This window comes from Anomaloglossus baeobatrachus, chromosome 4 (genome assembly GCF_048569485.1).
Source record: "Anomaloglossus baeobatrachus isolate aAnoBae1 chromosome 4, aAnoBae1.hap1, whole genome shotgun sequence".
In the NCBI taxonomy this organism is placed as follows: domain Eukaryota; kingdom Metazoa; phylum Chordata; class Amphibia; order Anura; family Aromobatidae; genus Anomaloglossus; species Anomaloglossus baeobatrachus.
Window position 1 is genome coordinate 373,184,188 of NC_134356.1, and position 17,190 is coordinate 373,201,377.

The 17,190-nt window shown below is 43.6% G+C and overlaps 1 protein-coding gene across 4 annotated transcripts in view; it reads left to right on the forward strand.

Annotated features, from left to right (window-relative positions):
- The window catches only part of RELN (reelin), a 906,715-nt gene that overhangs the window by 772,700 nt on the left and 116,825 nt on the right, over window positions 1–17,190 (forward strand). For all 4 annotated transcript variants that reach the window (XM_075345182.1, XM_075345183.1, XM_075345181.1 and 1 more), the window contains 3 exons: window positions 6,212–6,352; window positions 10,255–10,432; window positions 11,984–12,068. In XM_075345182.1, the coding sequence (XP_075201297.1) occupies window positions 6,212–6,352; window positions 10,255–10,432; window positions 11,984–12,068 (404 nt within the window). The remainder of the gene's footprint in view (window positions 1–6,211; window positions 6,353–10,254; window positions 10,433–11,983; window positions 12,069–17,190) is intronic.

Genomic DNA, 17,190 nt, shown 5'->3' on the forward strand with positions numbered 1-17,190 from the left:
TTGTTCGACTGGGGATTTCTGATTTTACACCATTTTACTAGCGCTCTCCACCGCATGAACTCAGGAAGGAGAGATATAAAGCTCTCCTTGAAGTGTGGGTCGTGAAGGTTGAACAACCAGTAATCAGTTTTGGCCAAAATGTATACAACATGAGAAAGGCAGCGGGACATAGTCAGCCATATTTCCAGACTCCCAACAGGCAAGACTTCTATTACGGTTCGGGATTCTCCTGAGCCTCAAACCGCTCCTGCTCCGCCATCATCCACTGCTGTGGTGCCTGCTAGCTTTCCTGTGCCACCTGTCCGCCGCTCCAGGTGCTTGACTGCTAGGCTTCAGGTGTCCAGGGTCTTTGTACGTTCTGAGGCTAAGTCCCTGTTTTGCCCTACCGCGCATGTGCGGGTTCCTGCTGCCTCTCCTAGCTCTAAGTGCGAGATTCGCGTGACTGCGCATGCGCGTGATGTCAACAGTGATGCGGTGGCTTCTGATTGGCCGTCGCTGACATCATCGGTGACGCAGTGGCCGCTGATTGGCCGTCCATGACATTATTGGTGACGTGGCGGTCCCACATTAGCCGCTGATGACGTCACTGGTGATGTAGCGGTCCATGGTTGGCCACTGCCGGTGCCATTGGCGTCTGGTGATTGGCTTGGGGCAGGGCTTAGTCTTTATAAGACCCTGGATGACACACATGGCTGTGCGTGCGTCAGATTTGCCTTGTGGCATGATACAGAGCAGTGCAGCTATACTGTAGCTTGTAGCTTTAGCGCCATTAGAATCTGGAAGTGGTAGGTTGGGTTAGGCAGCAGTACTCGTCACGCCAAGATCATGTGGTGAGGTACAGTGAGGGTCAGTTGCTCCGCTTCTCCTCTGCTCCAGCCATTCAGTGGCAGCTCAGTGGTCTTAACTGAGCTGCGTCTCCTGTCCCAGTGTGCCCTGTTCGTGCACAGACAGTTACCCTCACCACCACCGATTGTGTTTTTTATTTTCTCTTAAACTGTGCCTTCTGGCCGCTTGTCCATCTGTAGCTTTACCATCTGCTCAGAGGACCTCGGGAGACGTTAGAGCTTATATTAGTTTTGGCTCTAATCATCCTCCCGCGTAACAGTACACACGCGCCAAAGGTCCTGCGAACATGGCAGACGTACAACAGCTTTAGAGATACATCCAGCAACTGGAGGCTCAGCTTATGGCAGTCGAGCAGTGCTCTCTGTTTGTGGATGTTGCCTCCCTGGTTAAGCAGGCTGATACTCAGGCAGTCGGCCACACCGTTGCACTGGTATCTCCTGCGGCTCAGCCCAAGCCACGCTTTTCTCTCCCCAAAAAGTTTTCTGGAGACAGTAAGGTGTGTTGGGGCTATATCAACTAGGGCTCAATTCACTTAGAGTTCTGGCCTCTTAGTACCACATTGAGAGAGCCAAGGTGGGTATTGTTATCTCGCTCCTAGCCGATAGAGCACTGGAATGGGCTACGCTGCTCTGGGAACGTGGAGAGACCCAGTGACAAATTGGGCTTCGGACTTCCTGAAGGCTTTGAGCGGTGTTTCTTGGGCCCCCAAGTGGTTCATGACACTGTCTTATGCCTTCTGGATCTGTTTCAGTGTTCCTCATTGGTCAACAACTTTGCCATAGAGTTCCACATACTCACTTCCGAACTCGAGTGGCCTGACAAGGTGTTGTTGCCGGTGTTCTGGAGAAGTCTTGCAGGGCACGTTAAGGATGCCTTGGTCTCCAGGGAGATACCGCGTACCCTGGAGACCTTGATTTCTATAGCCAAGAGATTGATCTGCAAGCATAATTTGGAGCGTGCGCAGAGTCGAGCTCATGTGCGTCTGGCGCCCACCCTCTCCAGCCCCCAGGCTTCAACCTCAAACCCTGAACCATGTTCTGTACCCATGGAGATTGGGAAAACAGGAGCTAGGCCACGTTCATCCGTAGCCAGCCCAGTTTGTTTCTCTTGTAAACAGGGAGGTCAGTTTGCCAATCGGTGACCTAATAGGTCGGGAAACGGTCTCGTCTAGTTTCCGTAAGAGGTGGGAATCAAGACACGACCGTATCTCCCTCTAAGCTAACCTATTCCGGCCCCTTGGCTTATGGTGACATCTCAATTCCCGTGAAGGCATGTGTGTACTCTGTTGCAGATGGGAGTTTCATCTCCTCCATCTTCACCCGTCTGCACGCGGTTCCCCTGGTAATGCTGCCAAAACCAATTCCCATCCACGTAGTCAACAGTTCTATTTTACCTGAGGTGATCTCTCACTGAACCATGCCAGTGACCTTTACAGTGCCATATAGTCATCGGGAGACCATCTCCTTTTTGGTCATGATGGATGGGTTGGATGAGGTCCTTTTGGAACTCCCTTGGCTAAGGCAGCATTCCCCTCATTTTCATTAGGGTAAAGGGAGAATCCTCAGCTGGAGTGCCACCTGCCTGAGAACCTGTTTACTTAAGACTGTATGAGGGGTCTCTTCTGATGAAGCCTTGGACTTGTGAAAATGTCCGCAGCATTACAATCCTTTTGCGGACGTTTTCTCCAAGAGGTCAGTAGAGACTTTACCTCCTCATCGCACCCACGACTGCCCGATAGACCTTATACCGGAGTCTGAGCCTCCCCGGGGTAGGGTCTATCCCCTGTCTGTAACCAAGACTAAGGCCATGTCCAAGTACATCAGGGATAATCTGCAGCTGGGGTTCATTCACTTAAAAAACCATCCCTGGACCAAAACTGTGCCATTAACTATAGACCAGTCTCTAATTTTCCCTTTCTCTCCAAACTCCTGGAAACTCCTTAATCTCCAAACTCCTCCCCACCGGGAGGATGACTCTCCTCCTCCTCCCTTTTATCCTCCCTCTTCTTCATCCCATCCATGCTGAACAGATGGGCTATAACTGCTGTGGGTAGTACCTCCTGTAGCACAGGCAACCATCTCCTGTTCCTCCTCCACCTCCTCCTCATTATTACCCATTCTGCGGTGAGAAGATGAGATGAGGCTGGCTTGAGTAGTAATACTCTATGTACTTTCTTCCTCCATCTTTACCTGGAATTGATCATTCTTATATCATCCACACTTTCTTGAAAAAAGTGCCAGACTGGGGAACACCTAACACTTGACCTGGGAACTTGCCGTGTGTATGTGCTCTGAGGAACAGTTGCACGCCATCTCCTTCTGGCCACTCCACTGCATTTTCCTGCCTGCTTTAATGCTGCGGACCCCTCCCCCTCTGGCTGCTGTCCTTGCCCTGAATGACCCCTTTCTAGGTTGGGTGAGTAACTTCATCATCTACAACCTCGTTTTCCACGTTTGCAGTTTGGTCCTCCTGACTTGTTGACTTAACAGCATCACTTGTTGACAAACTGTGTCTCATCATCATCTATCAACGCTTATTGCCGTTCCCCACGGACATTTTCTTCTGACCACAACTGCTCAAATATTTGAGCATCACTACACACGATCTCCTCGTGTCCAATTTAAAAAAAAGTGCAGGTCGAGAGGCTAGAATCAATACATGGAAATGTAAAGAGCTCCTCGGAATGTCCAAGTGTGGGATCACTTGTTTCCTGGAACTCGCCATGTTTGGAGGAAAGAGGATCAGGGTGAGGATTATATCGTGAGACTCTTGGCTAGTGAGAATCGACCATGTGGAAAACAGGGTGGTGCTGGTAAACATTCTGGAAGCATTATATGACATCCAACCGACCACCTGTTTGCACTGTTCTGGCATTAAGAGTGGTGTCCTGCATCCCAAAGTAGGAGAGGAAGCTAGGTCTCGTTGATGAGTGGATTGGTTGTGCTCCCACAGCAGGCACAGTTTCACCTGGCCCACGGTCTCTGCCTCTGCGTGCACGTCAGCAGCACGTCGAATTCTCAATCTATTACCACAAACCTTGCAGATACTATATCTGCCTGCAAACATCCTGCTATTGATAATGAAAAGAAAATATTTAGCCCTGAAAAGGACTTTTGTTTATAGGTTGCAGCAGTATAAGTATATAAGGACTGTTGGGCAATATACCCTGCCTATATGCCTCGAACCCAGAATTATCCCTCCTCCATGAGCTTTCCCTATACTGAGTGCAGGTAGCAGCAGTATTACTAAAGAAGGTGAAGTATGTAGCTCTAAAAAGGACTTTTGTTTTAATGGTGCAGCAGTGGTATAAAATTATTGCAATACCAATTCAATACTGATAATATGCCTCCTCTAAAGTCAGCTCTCACTCCTACAGCAGCTCTCCCTGAACTGATTCCAAAGGACAGTGAGTGAAGCATCACGCCACCAGGTCTTATATAAAACTGATGATGCGATGCAACTAGCCAATCACATTAATGCCAGTAGCCAGCATGACTACGACATTGCCGTATATGGCACGCAATCCCTACAAGTTGACTGGTTGTCTAAAAGGCGAAAAACGTGGGGTGGAGACTCGAGCATGGCGCTCGAGCACCCATGATGCTCGATCAACTAACGAGCATCATGGGTGCTCCTTGGACCCCAATGCTCACTCAATCAAGTATTGAGCAGTGGTGAGCACACTTGTTCTTCACTAGTTTTCATATGTCTGTTCTTAAGCTTCAGAGCACAAAAATTTCTGTCATGATGATATAACACACATACTCGTATATGGCTAGTGGAAAAGGGGAAGGCATGGTCATACCCAACTGGTCCCTGTACAGATTAATAGACCCTACACAAAATACAATAGACAGCACAAGTAAAAAAATAACTTCCTACCTGGCTACCTAAAAAACAACAAAGCATTTCTCTGGCCTCCTGAAGGGCCAGAGAGAAGGTTCCCACACCCTACCTACAAGAGGAGAGGAAGGTGTGCAAGCAGAAGCAGAAACACAGAGTGAGAGAAATAGAAATAAGTAAAAATAAGGAGAAATAATTTAAAGGGGTTGTACACTATCTCATTCCCTATGTTTGCTCCCATAAAAATACCAAAGCCTATATTCACCTCTGGTGGCAGTACGGTTGCATCAATATCGAAACTTATGTTCCCGGGGCCCACGTGACATTATTAGGACACATGAACAATCAGCGCCAGCTTCCTTTTCCCTGCCTTCCTACAGTTAAATAATTAAGAGGAAGTGAGTGAAACTTAAACGTCTGAAGGCGGGGAGAAGGAAGCCAGTGCTGAATGGTCGCAGGGCTCGCATGTTATAATAATGTCACATGAGCCCCAGGAATGCTAGTTCCAACAATGCTAGAACCACAACGATACTTGAGGTGAATATAGACTGCTATTTTTATGGGGGCGCACATGGGGAATGAGAATGGATTGTCCAAGTAGTGGATAACACCTTTAACTCTGAGAAGGAAAACAACACCATTAGCACACATCAAACACTCAACTGGTGCTTACTTCAAAGTAAATCCCTAAGTTAAATGTCTGGAACTCCCACAAACTAGTCCGTATAGAGCTTTAGCCAGCAAGAAAATGTAGTGAAGGGAGAATTTATATATCCTCACCCAGACTGTGATTGGGAAAGCCAAACAAGACAATGGAAAAAACACCTGAAGAACATACAGAGCAGAGAGGAAGAATAAAGGTAATAGAAGCCATCAGCATTGGGACTGAGAAGAAAGAGACCACAGCTCAACAGACAGGGCAAACAACTGCGGAGCAAGGGGTGACTGGATATATTCCCCACATTGAGCCATGATACTTTCGTTACTATGCTGTGATCCAGAGGGATCATTATTTTAAAACTAAGCATATTATATATAGGATAACTTTAACATGATGGAAAAATGTTTTATGATAAAAACATATATGTAAAAATATGGGTCTGTATATAATGCTTAATCACTTTATTTAGATAAAAAAAATTCTGAGTATGACTTATATACATAAAGGTAATTTTTCTTACTTCTATCATTACTGATCTGTTATTAAGTATTACAATAAAAATTTCCACATAACGTGTCTCGAAATCAAGATTACACATGATAGATTTCAGGTAAATCTGTTTTTTAAAAGTAGCCAAGCTATCAATATAATACAATGAGGGATTATATGTGATTCAAGTGGACTTTAACTAGATGTATCGTTTTGGCTCGTGTAACATTTCACCACTTTGGATGAGACTGAGTCAGCACCCTGCATATTAAATATGCTTTGCAAATAAATAAATTATTGATTCTGCACTCATGCAGTATTGATTGCAAATTGTGATATAATTGTGCAAATGAGCTTTGATTTTTCTGGCAGCTCTCCGAGGACTCGCTTCAGATGGATACAGAAAAACTATGGGCCTGATGCAGATGTCTGGGCCCTTGATAATGTTATTCTGTCTTCAGGATGCCCTTGGATGTGTTCAGGACATGGGATATGTGAATCAGGACATTGTGTGTAAGTTCTGAATAAAGATAAAATAGTTGAGATGTCGTTTTTAGAACTGAATTGTAAATTACAGAAAAATAGGACATCTGTTTATGTATCTGACTTTTTTTTTTACTTCCCGTAACATTTCATTTGAGGGGAGTTTCCAATGAGACATCATGAGGATGGCCCTGAGTCCCTTAAATGAGACATCTTGGTGGGCAGCACTTCAGTCTATTACCACAACTTCTGTCACCGCCGCCACACAATTTTTGTCCCCGCTTCCTCTTTCAATGAAATAACACAAAATCAGGGGGCAGTGATAGAAGCAAGATGACTGACAGCAGTAACGCCCATAGCTATTTTTTACTGAAATGAGACATCAATGCATGACCGTGATAAGAGCAGGGTGAGTGACATCAGTATAACCCAACAGTTTTTGTTACTACCTGGAAATGAATCATCATCAGGAGGCAACACTGATGTCACTCACCCTACTATGGTACTACCACTATGTCCTAATGACGTCTTGGTTCAGTGAAGAAGCTGTGTAGTGGCGGTAAGGGAGGCTGTATGGAGGTTACTTCTCCCTACCGCTATCAAATCAATTGATTCCAGACGTCATAATGGGATGGCAGTGAAAAAATCTGTGGTGAGTGACAGCAGCGCCGCCCCCTGTTGACATCCTGTTTCAATGGGGGTAAAGTGAGCTGAAGGGAAGTGAGTGCAAGACCATCCTCCTGATGATGACATGTTTGATACTCCCTTCAAACAAAATGTCATAGTAAGTAAAGTAAAAAGTAAAAAACTGATATGGGATCGGGATTAGGTGTATAGGGATTACAGTAAGTAATTTTAAATTACAAAAGTGGTTAGGGTTTAAATATAGATATATAGACCCAGGATTTTAAGTATTGGACCGCCCATTTAATGTGCCCGACAATGTACGCTCATCATAAAATGTTTGTGTTCTAAAGACTATTTTGGAAAACAGAAATAGTTTTTTGTATTTTACATTAAAGCAAAACAATTACACAAAGCACATTTTGCATCTCCTATGCTAATTGATCATACTTAAAAGAAAAAGAAAGAAAAAACCCATAATCTACTTAAAGTGTACATTCATTTAAACTCCCACAAAACTATTACTCTGTTAACACTTTATTACAGAGATCAAATAATTAAAATAAATAAAGCAGATATTTGAGTGAGTGATTGGCAGAAAAAGGCACATGCTGATCTATCAAACTGTGATAAAATCAAATTGCTATGGTAAAAGTGCCATTACTAGGCATAGATTTACTGTAAATGTTGCACCATCCTACGTCATTCTTCCTAATACATGTAAAACTAGACTAGTTTTAGACCAAATCTACTACTGTCATCAGAAATTGTTATGAAAATCACATCTATTGTGGCACTAGATAAAAGTACACCACTTTTTTTTTCTCTGGTAGGATTTGTATGAAGTAGGAACACAATTTTTTGTTTCTAATTTGAGACTTTTTTCAATATCACATTACGTGCTCCCTGAATGTCTTTTTTACATTCCTTCTACAATCATGTGCTGTCGGTAAAATGACTGCATCACTCGATCGTATGTTTCTCCTTAAAATTATAACACCTATACTCATCTCAGGTGCTGGCTCTGTTCCAGTGGTGTCGGCACTGTCTCAAACAGGATCGCGTAACATTACATCACTGCAGGGCTCATGTGACTTAACATCTCACGCGACACCGTGAAAGCAAGTTCCATCCTCCCTACATCTGTGGGTATATGTTGTTGTCTTATATGGGCAAATATAGAAATTGAGAAGGGTTTGTCCGAGTGAAGGACAACACCTTTAAACCTTCTTTTCTCTAGAGGTAAAGGATAGCCCTTCTCATCAATGGAGGGTTAAGTGTAAAAGGTCATTAGAAAAATCTCTGTACTGTCCATTCATATGTTTGTTCATTGTAATTAGATTGCCCCATAAACGGTCAATTTTCCAATCTGATTAATCCCAAATTTGATAACCTATCTTGATATGGCAGTTCATCCATTCCTTTAATAACTTCCCTTTAATAACCTTGGTTATTAATGTCCAAAGAAATTTGTTGAATAACTGATGCCAACGTAAGCAAAGAGTCCCCATTGTTTGTTATAGGGTCTATTTGTGTTTCACTTTTGGGAATGGTAATAAAATAATTCTGCATGATGCACTCCATAATAATCAATGTGGTTCACCTGCTAATATTTGCAGCAGTTATTGAATGGATAGGGTTTGGACACTCAAACTGGCTATTCCTCAAAGCGAAATAGCTTAACAAGAAGTGTGAAGATAGCCTAAAAGAATTATTACCATTCCATTACTGAGCAAAATCTAGTATACCAAAACAATGTTACTGATAATACCGCTTTATATAGGTGAATCATACTGCCACATAAAGACCACATAGTGTCATTACATAGGGCCTGAATAATGCCACCATACTCATCATTACCAGAGACCCCTGCACCAAGACCAATATTACCATCAATACTACAATATAAAAGACAAATAATACTGCCAGACCATGAGAACATTCATATTACCATCATAACAGGAGGTCCTGAATAATACCATCATACTAAGAATTAACAAAAACCACTGTACTAAAACTGATATTACTATCATACAGTAACCATAAAATGGTAGATGATAGTTCTACAAAATTAATCTGCAGACGATATATTTGTATTCAGTATAGGTAATTCCAGATATTTACCAGTAATGTTCTTATTGTGGTTGACTTTCCCTTTTTTGCGGAGGCTCAGGCCACTATTACCACTTCTTCCTTTCCATACTCATCTTTGCAGAATGCAACACACAGACATCTTTGGCTGAATGTTTTTATAATGGCCTCCTGACTTTTCCCTACCGATATAAAAAATTCTGCCCTCAATACTCTTTTCCACCACATTTTAGTAATGCTTCTCTCTTTGCCTTGTCATAGAAATAATGCAGTGCTCTGTGCCTCCTAATAGTAATATTGTTCTTACTATGGCTCCTCATAGTATTAATGATACTGGCTGTGCCATATCATATTAATAATGTCTTGCTATGTGCCACCACATAATATTAATGATCCCTCATTGTGCCTCCATAGCTTCCATAGCCTCCATATTGTAGTAATGCCCCCTCCTAATAGTAGTATTGTTCCTATTGTGACTTCTTATAGTAATAATGCCCCTCTCTGTTCCATAGCTATGTGCCACCACATAATATTAACCCACCATTTTGTTTCCATAGCCTTCATATAGAAATAATACCCCCTTTGAATATTATTAGTGTTTCTACTGTGGCTCCTCATAGTAATGTCCCTTTCTGTACCATATCATTGTAATAATGCCACTCTGTGTGCCACCACATAGTAATAATGACCCCCACCATCCAACCTCATAGTAAAAATGCCCCTTCTCACTGTCCTTAGTAATAAAGCTCCTCTCTGTACCTCCTTGTACTAATGCAGCCCTCCTGTGCCTCCCTATAACAATAATGCCCATTTTGTGCCCCCTCAAAGAAGTAATAACTCTTTATGCCACTTAATAGTAAGAATACCCCATTGTGCCTCATAGTAATACTACCCCCTGCACCTCCACATAGTAATAATGCCTCCTCCTCATAGTACTAAGGCCCCCACTGTGTTATGGATTAATGTGGCCCGCTGCAGGACTGCCCCATGTGGCATTTTTCCATATTGCCAGACAGACAGTCCACCTCTGCACCTATACACATCATATTTCAGATTTTGAACCCTCCCCATCCCAGCCCAATGGCAGAGATATACCGACTGCACTTATTCCCTGCTTGACTGAAACTTTGTTTTTTGTTTTGCTAAACAATACATTTTTATCTGTTATTTATATATTTTCCTCTTTTAATACCATATACAAATCCTAACATTTCTAGGTGTGACCGGGGTTTTGGAGGTCCATACTGTGTTCCATTTATTCCTTTACCTTCAATTCTCAAAGATGACTTTAACAGGAATCTACATCCAGAACAGTGGCCTGAAGTTTATGGCGCAGAAAGGGGAAATCTGAATGGGGAAACCATTAAATCAGGCACAGCACTTATCTTTAAGGGGGTTAGTACTTTTATTATTGCTTTTGTTCTCTCTGTGTTCTCTTCTTATAAATTTTAAAATGTTTATATTGTCATCACAATGTACAATTGCAATCAAAATTCTTCAACCCCCATAGTAAATTAGGTTAATTAACAAAATCTACAAACTTTTTTCTGTTTGCAATAAACCAGTTAAGAGTAAACCAACTAATATAACAAGCGGTTTCTCCAAATTCAGCACAAAATGCCACTTAATGACAATTGCAGTCTCCGCAATATTCTACCCCTTCATGACAAGTGTCTTTAGTGTTTAGTCAAGCATCCTTTGGCTGTTAAGACCTGCTGTAAACGTCATGTATAGCCAGACACTAGTTTCTGGCAGCGTTCCTGAATAAATCTAATTTGCAATGCAGGTTGAAGAATTGTCATTGCAACTGTTTAATTACTATTATTTTTGTAAGGCATCATTCAAATGTTTGTGATTTTTCCCATGCACAAAAATTCACCGACTTTCATCAGGGCTTGGTCAGTGTGTCAGTTTTTGCCATTAGAGTTTCATCAGTTTTTTTCTTTTGCATAAAAAAATCTATTGGAGGTTTCTCCTATTAAACAGCCTGTGAAAAACAGACTGCTCAGCGCTATCCCATGTTTTCATGGACCCATAGACTTTCACTGGTGAGTTTGTATCCGTGGCTTGGATAAAAATGGACATGTTTCCATGCTTTGGTGTGAACCAGTTGGTCTGCAAATTCACAGACATGTAAAAGCCCTAAAAACTATAGTAGGTACGCGTCCTATATGTGAAGAACAAAGATATACATGAAAAACTGACGCCTGAATGATCCCTAAATTACATGTATGTTTCCAAATATGTCCAGGTACAAAAAAGAAAATCTCAGCTCACCTCTCCTGTAGAAGCTCTGTTGTGCAGATAGTGTTATGCCAGACAGAAGTAAGTTTCAAAAGTAGAAATCCAGCAACTGAAGTTTATTCACGACATATTTAAAAAATCCATGTAACGGCAATAAATATAATCCAGAAAATGAGAAGTTAGATCTGAAACAGACGCATCTCGGATTTTATTCCTTATTCATTGTTTGTGAATAAAGAATAATATCTGAAATGCGTCTGTTTTTTATCTAACCTGTCATTTTTCTGGATTATATTTATTGCTGTCACATGGATTTTTTAATATGCTGTGAATAAACTTGAATTTAAGCAGTTCGATTGCTGGATTTCTACTCTTGAAATGTGTCCAGGTAGCCAAATAATAATTTTGCCAATTTCAAACACAATATTGATGTTGTGCAGGAACTACTAGCTTGGGCAATTTATGTGAGGATGTTACAGTTTTACTATAATTACCCTAATAATACTGAGAAATAAAATGTGAACTTCAGTAAGATATACTGTATATCTATAAGTAGAGTATTATAAGCTACACTAGTATATTAATAAAAAAATACTGCTATTTGGTGCAAAGAAAGAGAAACCCCATCACAAATCAGAAAAATAAGAGTATTTTAGTCATGTTATTGCACTTCTATCTATAAATATTTTATTTTATCTTTAGGAAGGATCCAGAATGCTTGTATCAAGAGATCTGGATTGTGCCCACACATTATACATTCAGTTTTCACTAAAATATATTACGAAAGGTAAGAGTTCAAAATCTAAATGTCAAAGCTTGGGAGCATTTTGTCACATATTGCAAAAACACTGTTTTCACCTCCAACATCTCCAACTTTTCACCATCCTGTAGTCATAGAGGCTCAATCAAGCAGCATCTCCAATAATCATGCCCAAAGAAGTGTGCTTGACTTCCCAGGATTCATTTCAGAAGTATGTCTTCTGCTTTCCACTAAATGGCCATGGGAAGGCAGCTAAGCACCTGAATGGCATTTCAAACATCTGGGGTAAAAGCGTCATGGACTTTGTGGGACATCACTTATGCCTCTTTGTGTGTAATTACTGTGGATTCTGGTTGATGAGGTGCAGCCATTGGTTGAGTTTTCCTAGAGTAAGCACCACCCTCAACCCACTCCATTTACTGCTCACAGTGGCTCCATTTATGTGAGAGATATTAAAAGGCAAAAGGGGTAACATCCAAACGACTTTGATGTTGATAAACGAGATAGTAATCCTGACAAAAGAACTGGGACTGGTTTTAAGGGTTGCTGAATGGAGATGAAAAAAGTCTTATTCCACTGAGCACTTTATCACATACAAACAGTCACTCACCAATTTCAAGGCCACACTCACTGCTGCAAAACAAACTTACTTCTCATCTCTCATATCCTCCCTGTCTCACAACTCTAAATAGCTATTCAATACATTCAACTCTCTCCTCCATCCCCCGTCGCCACCTCCCACTCCTCTCATCTCAGCTGAAGACTTTGCCTCTTTCTTCAAGCAAAAGATTGACATCAGAGTAAGCTTTGGCTCACAGTCCCTACAGCCCCTCAACATAACTACTCAGCCCTCTTACTCCATATCCAGCTTATCCACCATGACAGAAGATCATATTTCCGTTCTACTGTCAAGATTACATCTCGCCACCTGTGCACTCAACCCGATCCCATCCCACCTCAACCCCAACCTTACCACAGTCTTCGTCCCGACCCTAACCCATCTCTTCAACCTATCACTAAAAACTGGTGTTTTCTCATCATGCTTTAAACATGCCTTGATCACATCCATCCTCAAAACTCCCCCCTTCACCTATCTGCTGTCTCTAGCTATCGCCCAATATCACTTTTCCCCTATGCTTCAAAACTACTGGAACAGTTGCCTATCTTGAACTGTCCTCCTACCTCTCCTCCTGCTCCCTCTTTGACCAACTACAATCTGGCTTCCAACTGCATCATTCCACTGAAACTGCACTAACTAAAGTCATAAATGACCTACTAACTGCCAAAGCTAAGTGAGACTACTCTGTCCTTCTCCTCTTGGACCTGTCCTCTGCCTTTGACACAGTGGACCAGTCTCCCCTATTCCAGATTCTCTCATCACTGGAAATCACAGACTTAGCCCTATCTTGGATCTCCTCTTACCTAAACGACCGAACTTTCAGCGTCTCTCACTCTCAAACCGCTTCCTCATCTTGCCTCCTATTTGTTGGTACCCCCAAGGTTCCATTCTTGGACCCCTTCTCTTTTTCATCTAAACCTTCAGCCTGGGACAGCTCCAAGAGTCCCACGGCTTTCAGTATCACTTCTTTGCTGATGATATGAAGATCTACCTCTCTAGACCTGATATCATCTCCTTACTAACCAGAATCACACAATGTCTGTGTTACGGTTGCTGTGGCACTGGAGTCTATGTCCAGATTTCTTGCTACTGCACATGTGCGAGCAGTGGAGACTATGTCCAGATTTCTTGCTACTGCACATGTGCAAGCGCTGGAGACTAAGTCCTATCTTGGAGCCATTGCACATGTGCGGGTGACATCATCTCTGACACGAGGTCACATGTCTCTGACACCTTCTATGCCGATTGGCCGCTGGTCATGTGCTTGTGACACGTGGTCACATGTCTCTGACACCTTCTATGCCGATTGGCCACTGGTCATGTGCTTGTGACACGTGGTCACATGTCTCTGACACCTTCTATGCCGATTGGTCGCTGGTCATGTGCTTGTGACGCTTTGCTCGGTGATAGGCCAGCGTGACGTCATTCCTGTCGTTCTGGCAGCGGATTGGCTCTGGTGTCCTCCATCTTGGATGAGGCACAGAGTCTATATAAGACCCTGACGCACGCCGCACGGCGCTCAGTCCTCTTGGTTCATGCATGAGAGTAGACACTCTGTGCACGTTCCTCTAGGCATCTCTCTGTCTATGCTAGGTGAGCGCTACCGGCAGGGTAGCGTCCTTATACCTTACAGCTTCGGCTGCAGTCTGTATCCTTACCTCTTAGGGGAGCGGACATAGGCAGGTGCCTGAGGCACATGGTCCGGCTGGGCCTTGTGATTCTACTCGTAGGTGGACGTTGCCGCTAGGGTAGCGTTCCTTATACTGCATCTGGCAGTTGTTCGTATCCTCGCACACTAGGGGAGCGAACAGAGGTAGGAGCTTTGTGCGGCTTATGCTGCTGTTCGTCTCTTTTGCACCACTAGAAGAGCGGACCTAGGCAGGTGCCATATCTAGTGGTTCGTGTCCTCGCACACTAGTGGAGCGAACGCAGGTAGGAGCTTTGTGCGGCTTACGCTGCTGTTCGTCTCTTTTGCACCACTAGAAGAGCGGACCTAGGCAGGTGCCATATCTAGTGGTTTGTGTCCTCGCACACTAGTGGAGCGAACGCAGGTAGGAGCTTTGTGCGGCTTACGCTGCTGTCCGTCTCCTGGCACCACTAGAGGAACGGACCTAGGTAGGTGCCATTTCACACTCACTGCCTTTGTCTCTGTGATTATTAACAGAGACCATTCCACACACCCTCCAAGTAAGGGAGGAATTGCCTTATTTACTAATTATATTCCTCTGTGAGTTTAACAGAGGTATTGCACTCTGCAGCAGAGTCTTTGCACGGTGGACCCTGACTGTCTGATACTCCTTTAGGTTTTATTACCAGACAGCCCCCGTAACATTAGGACTGAGCCAAGGGTCTGGCAGTTATGGCAGAATATCAGCAGTTACACCGTTACATACAAGTACTTGAGTCACGGCTCAAGAGTATAGAGGATAAACCTCAGACCATGGTGACATCTGCACATGATCCTCGACTTGCTCTGCCAAACAGATATTCTGGTGATGCCAGATCATGTCGTGGTTTCATTAGTCAGTGTCAGATACACCTAGAGGTCAACTCTTCTCGCTTCTCTACGGAGAGGTCCAGAGTAGGCTTTATCATCTCCTTACTTCAGGACAAAGCCTTAGAATGGGCGACTCCCCTATGGGAGCGCTCTGATGTGGTTACTCTGAGACATCAAGACTTTCTTGATGCTCTTAAGGCGGTATTCATGGGTCCACAGGTTACCCATGATGCGGCCCTGAGACTGTTAGCTCTATCTCAGGGTTCGTTATCCACTAGTTCTTATGCCATTGCTTTTAGAACTCTGGTGGCAGAACTAGATTGGCCAGAGAAGGTGTTGATTCCTATCTTCTGGAGAGGGTTGGCAGGCTATGTCAAGGATGCTCTTGCTACTCGTGAGGTCCCTGCTTCTCTGGAAGACTTGATCACAGTAGCAACGAGGATCGACGTACGCCATAGGGAACGTAGACTCGAGGTCTCTTCCTCACGCCCTAAGCATCGGGCTATTCCAGTTGTTGAGGGTCCACTACCATCTTCCTCAGCATCTGAAACATCTCCCACTCCCATGGAGTTAGGTCATACGTCCTCCAGACTACGCAAGTCTGGTCCTCCTATATGTTACGTATGTCGTCAGGCTGGGCACTATGCCAACAAGTGTCCTAGCCATCAGGGAAACTCCCAGGCCTAGTAACCATTAGAGGGGGGTTACTAGAGACGTCTTCTGCACCCTCTAAGTGTAGTATCCCAGGTCAGCTCTCATTCTCTGAGAATACATGGCCTATTATGGCTTTTGTGGATTCCGGAGCTGACGGGACTTTTGTGTCCTCAGGATTTGTAAAGAGACACAATATTTCCTCTATCATGTTAGAGGCGCCTATTCCTGTCCGTGTTGTTAATGGAACTATGTTGTCTGACTCCATTACATTGAGGACAGTTCCCTTGCGCCTTTCCCTGTCTCAGGGTCACATAGAGGAGATTTTTTTTCTTGTTTTGCCTGAGGGTATAGACGACGTCCTTCTGGGTCTCCCATGGCTTCGGACTCATGCTCCTCACATTGACTGGGAGTCCGACAGCATTATTAGTTGGGGTTCGAAATGTCAGTCCCGATGTCTTCCCTTACCACCTAAGGTCGTTGCGGTTGCATCAACTGATCTCTCTCCCATACCTACACCCTATTTGGATTTCGCTGATGTGTTCTCCAAACAGGGTGCTGAGGTTCTTCCACCCCATAGGCCGTATGACTGTGCCATAGACCTTATCCCAGGTTCAGTTCCACCTAAGGGCAGGGTTTACCCCCTGTCGATACCTGAGTCGGAGGCCATGTCGACCTATATAAGAGAGAGTTTAGAGAAGGGGTTCATTCGTAAGTCTGTCTCTCCCGCGGGAGCTGGGTTTTTCTTTGTTCGGAAGAAAGAGGGTGATTTGCGTCCCTGCATAGATTACAGGGGTCTCAACGCAATCCCAATAAAGAACAAATACCTGTTACCTTTAATTTCAGAGCTCTTTGACAGACTGAGGGGAGCTCAGGTTTTTACGAAGTTGGATCTGCGGGGTGCGTATAACTTGGTACGAATTCGAGAGGGTGACGAATGGAAGACCGCTTTTAACACCCGAGACGGTCACTATGAATACCTCGTCATGCCTTTTGGTTTATGCAATGCACCCGCAGTATTTCAGGACTTCGTAAACGATGTGTTCAGGGATTTACTGTTATCCTCTGTAGTGGTGTATCTGGACGACATCCTGATTTTTTCTCCTGATCTGGAGACTCATCGTCAGGATGTCGTTCGTGTCCTTTCTCGTTTAAGGGAGCACTCATTGTTTGCTAAACTCGAAAAATGTGTATTCGAGCAGTCATCCTTGCCTTTTTTGGGCTACATTATCTCACAAGAGGGTCTGGCTATGGATCCTGTGAAGCTCTCTGCTGTCCTGGAATGGTCCGAACCTCATTCCTTGAAGGCGGTGCAACGCTTCTTAGGATTCATAAATTATTACAGGCAGTTCATACCCCATTTTTCTACTTTGGTGGCCCCT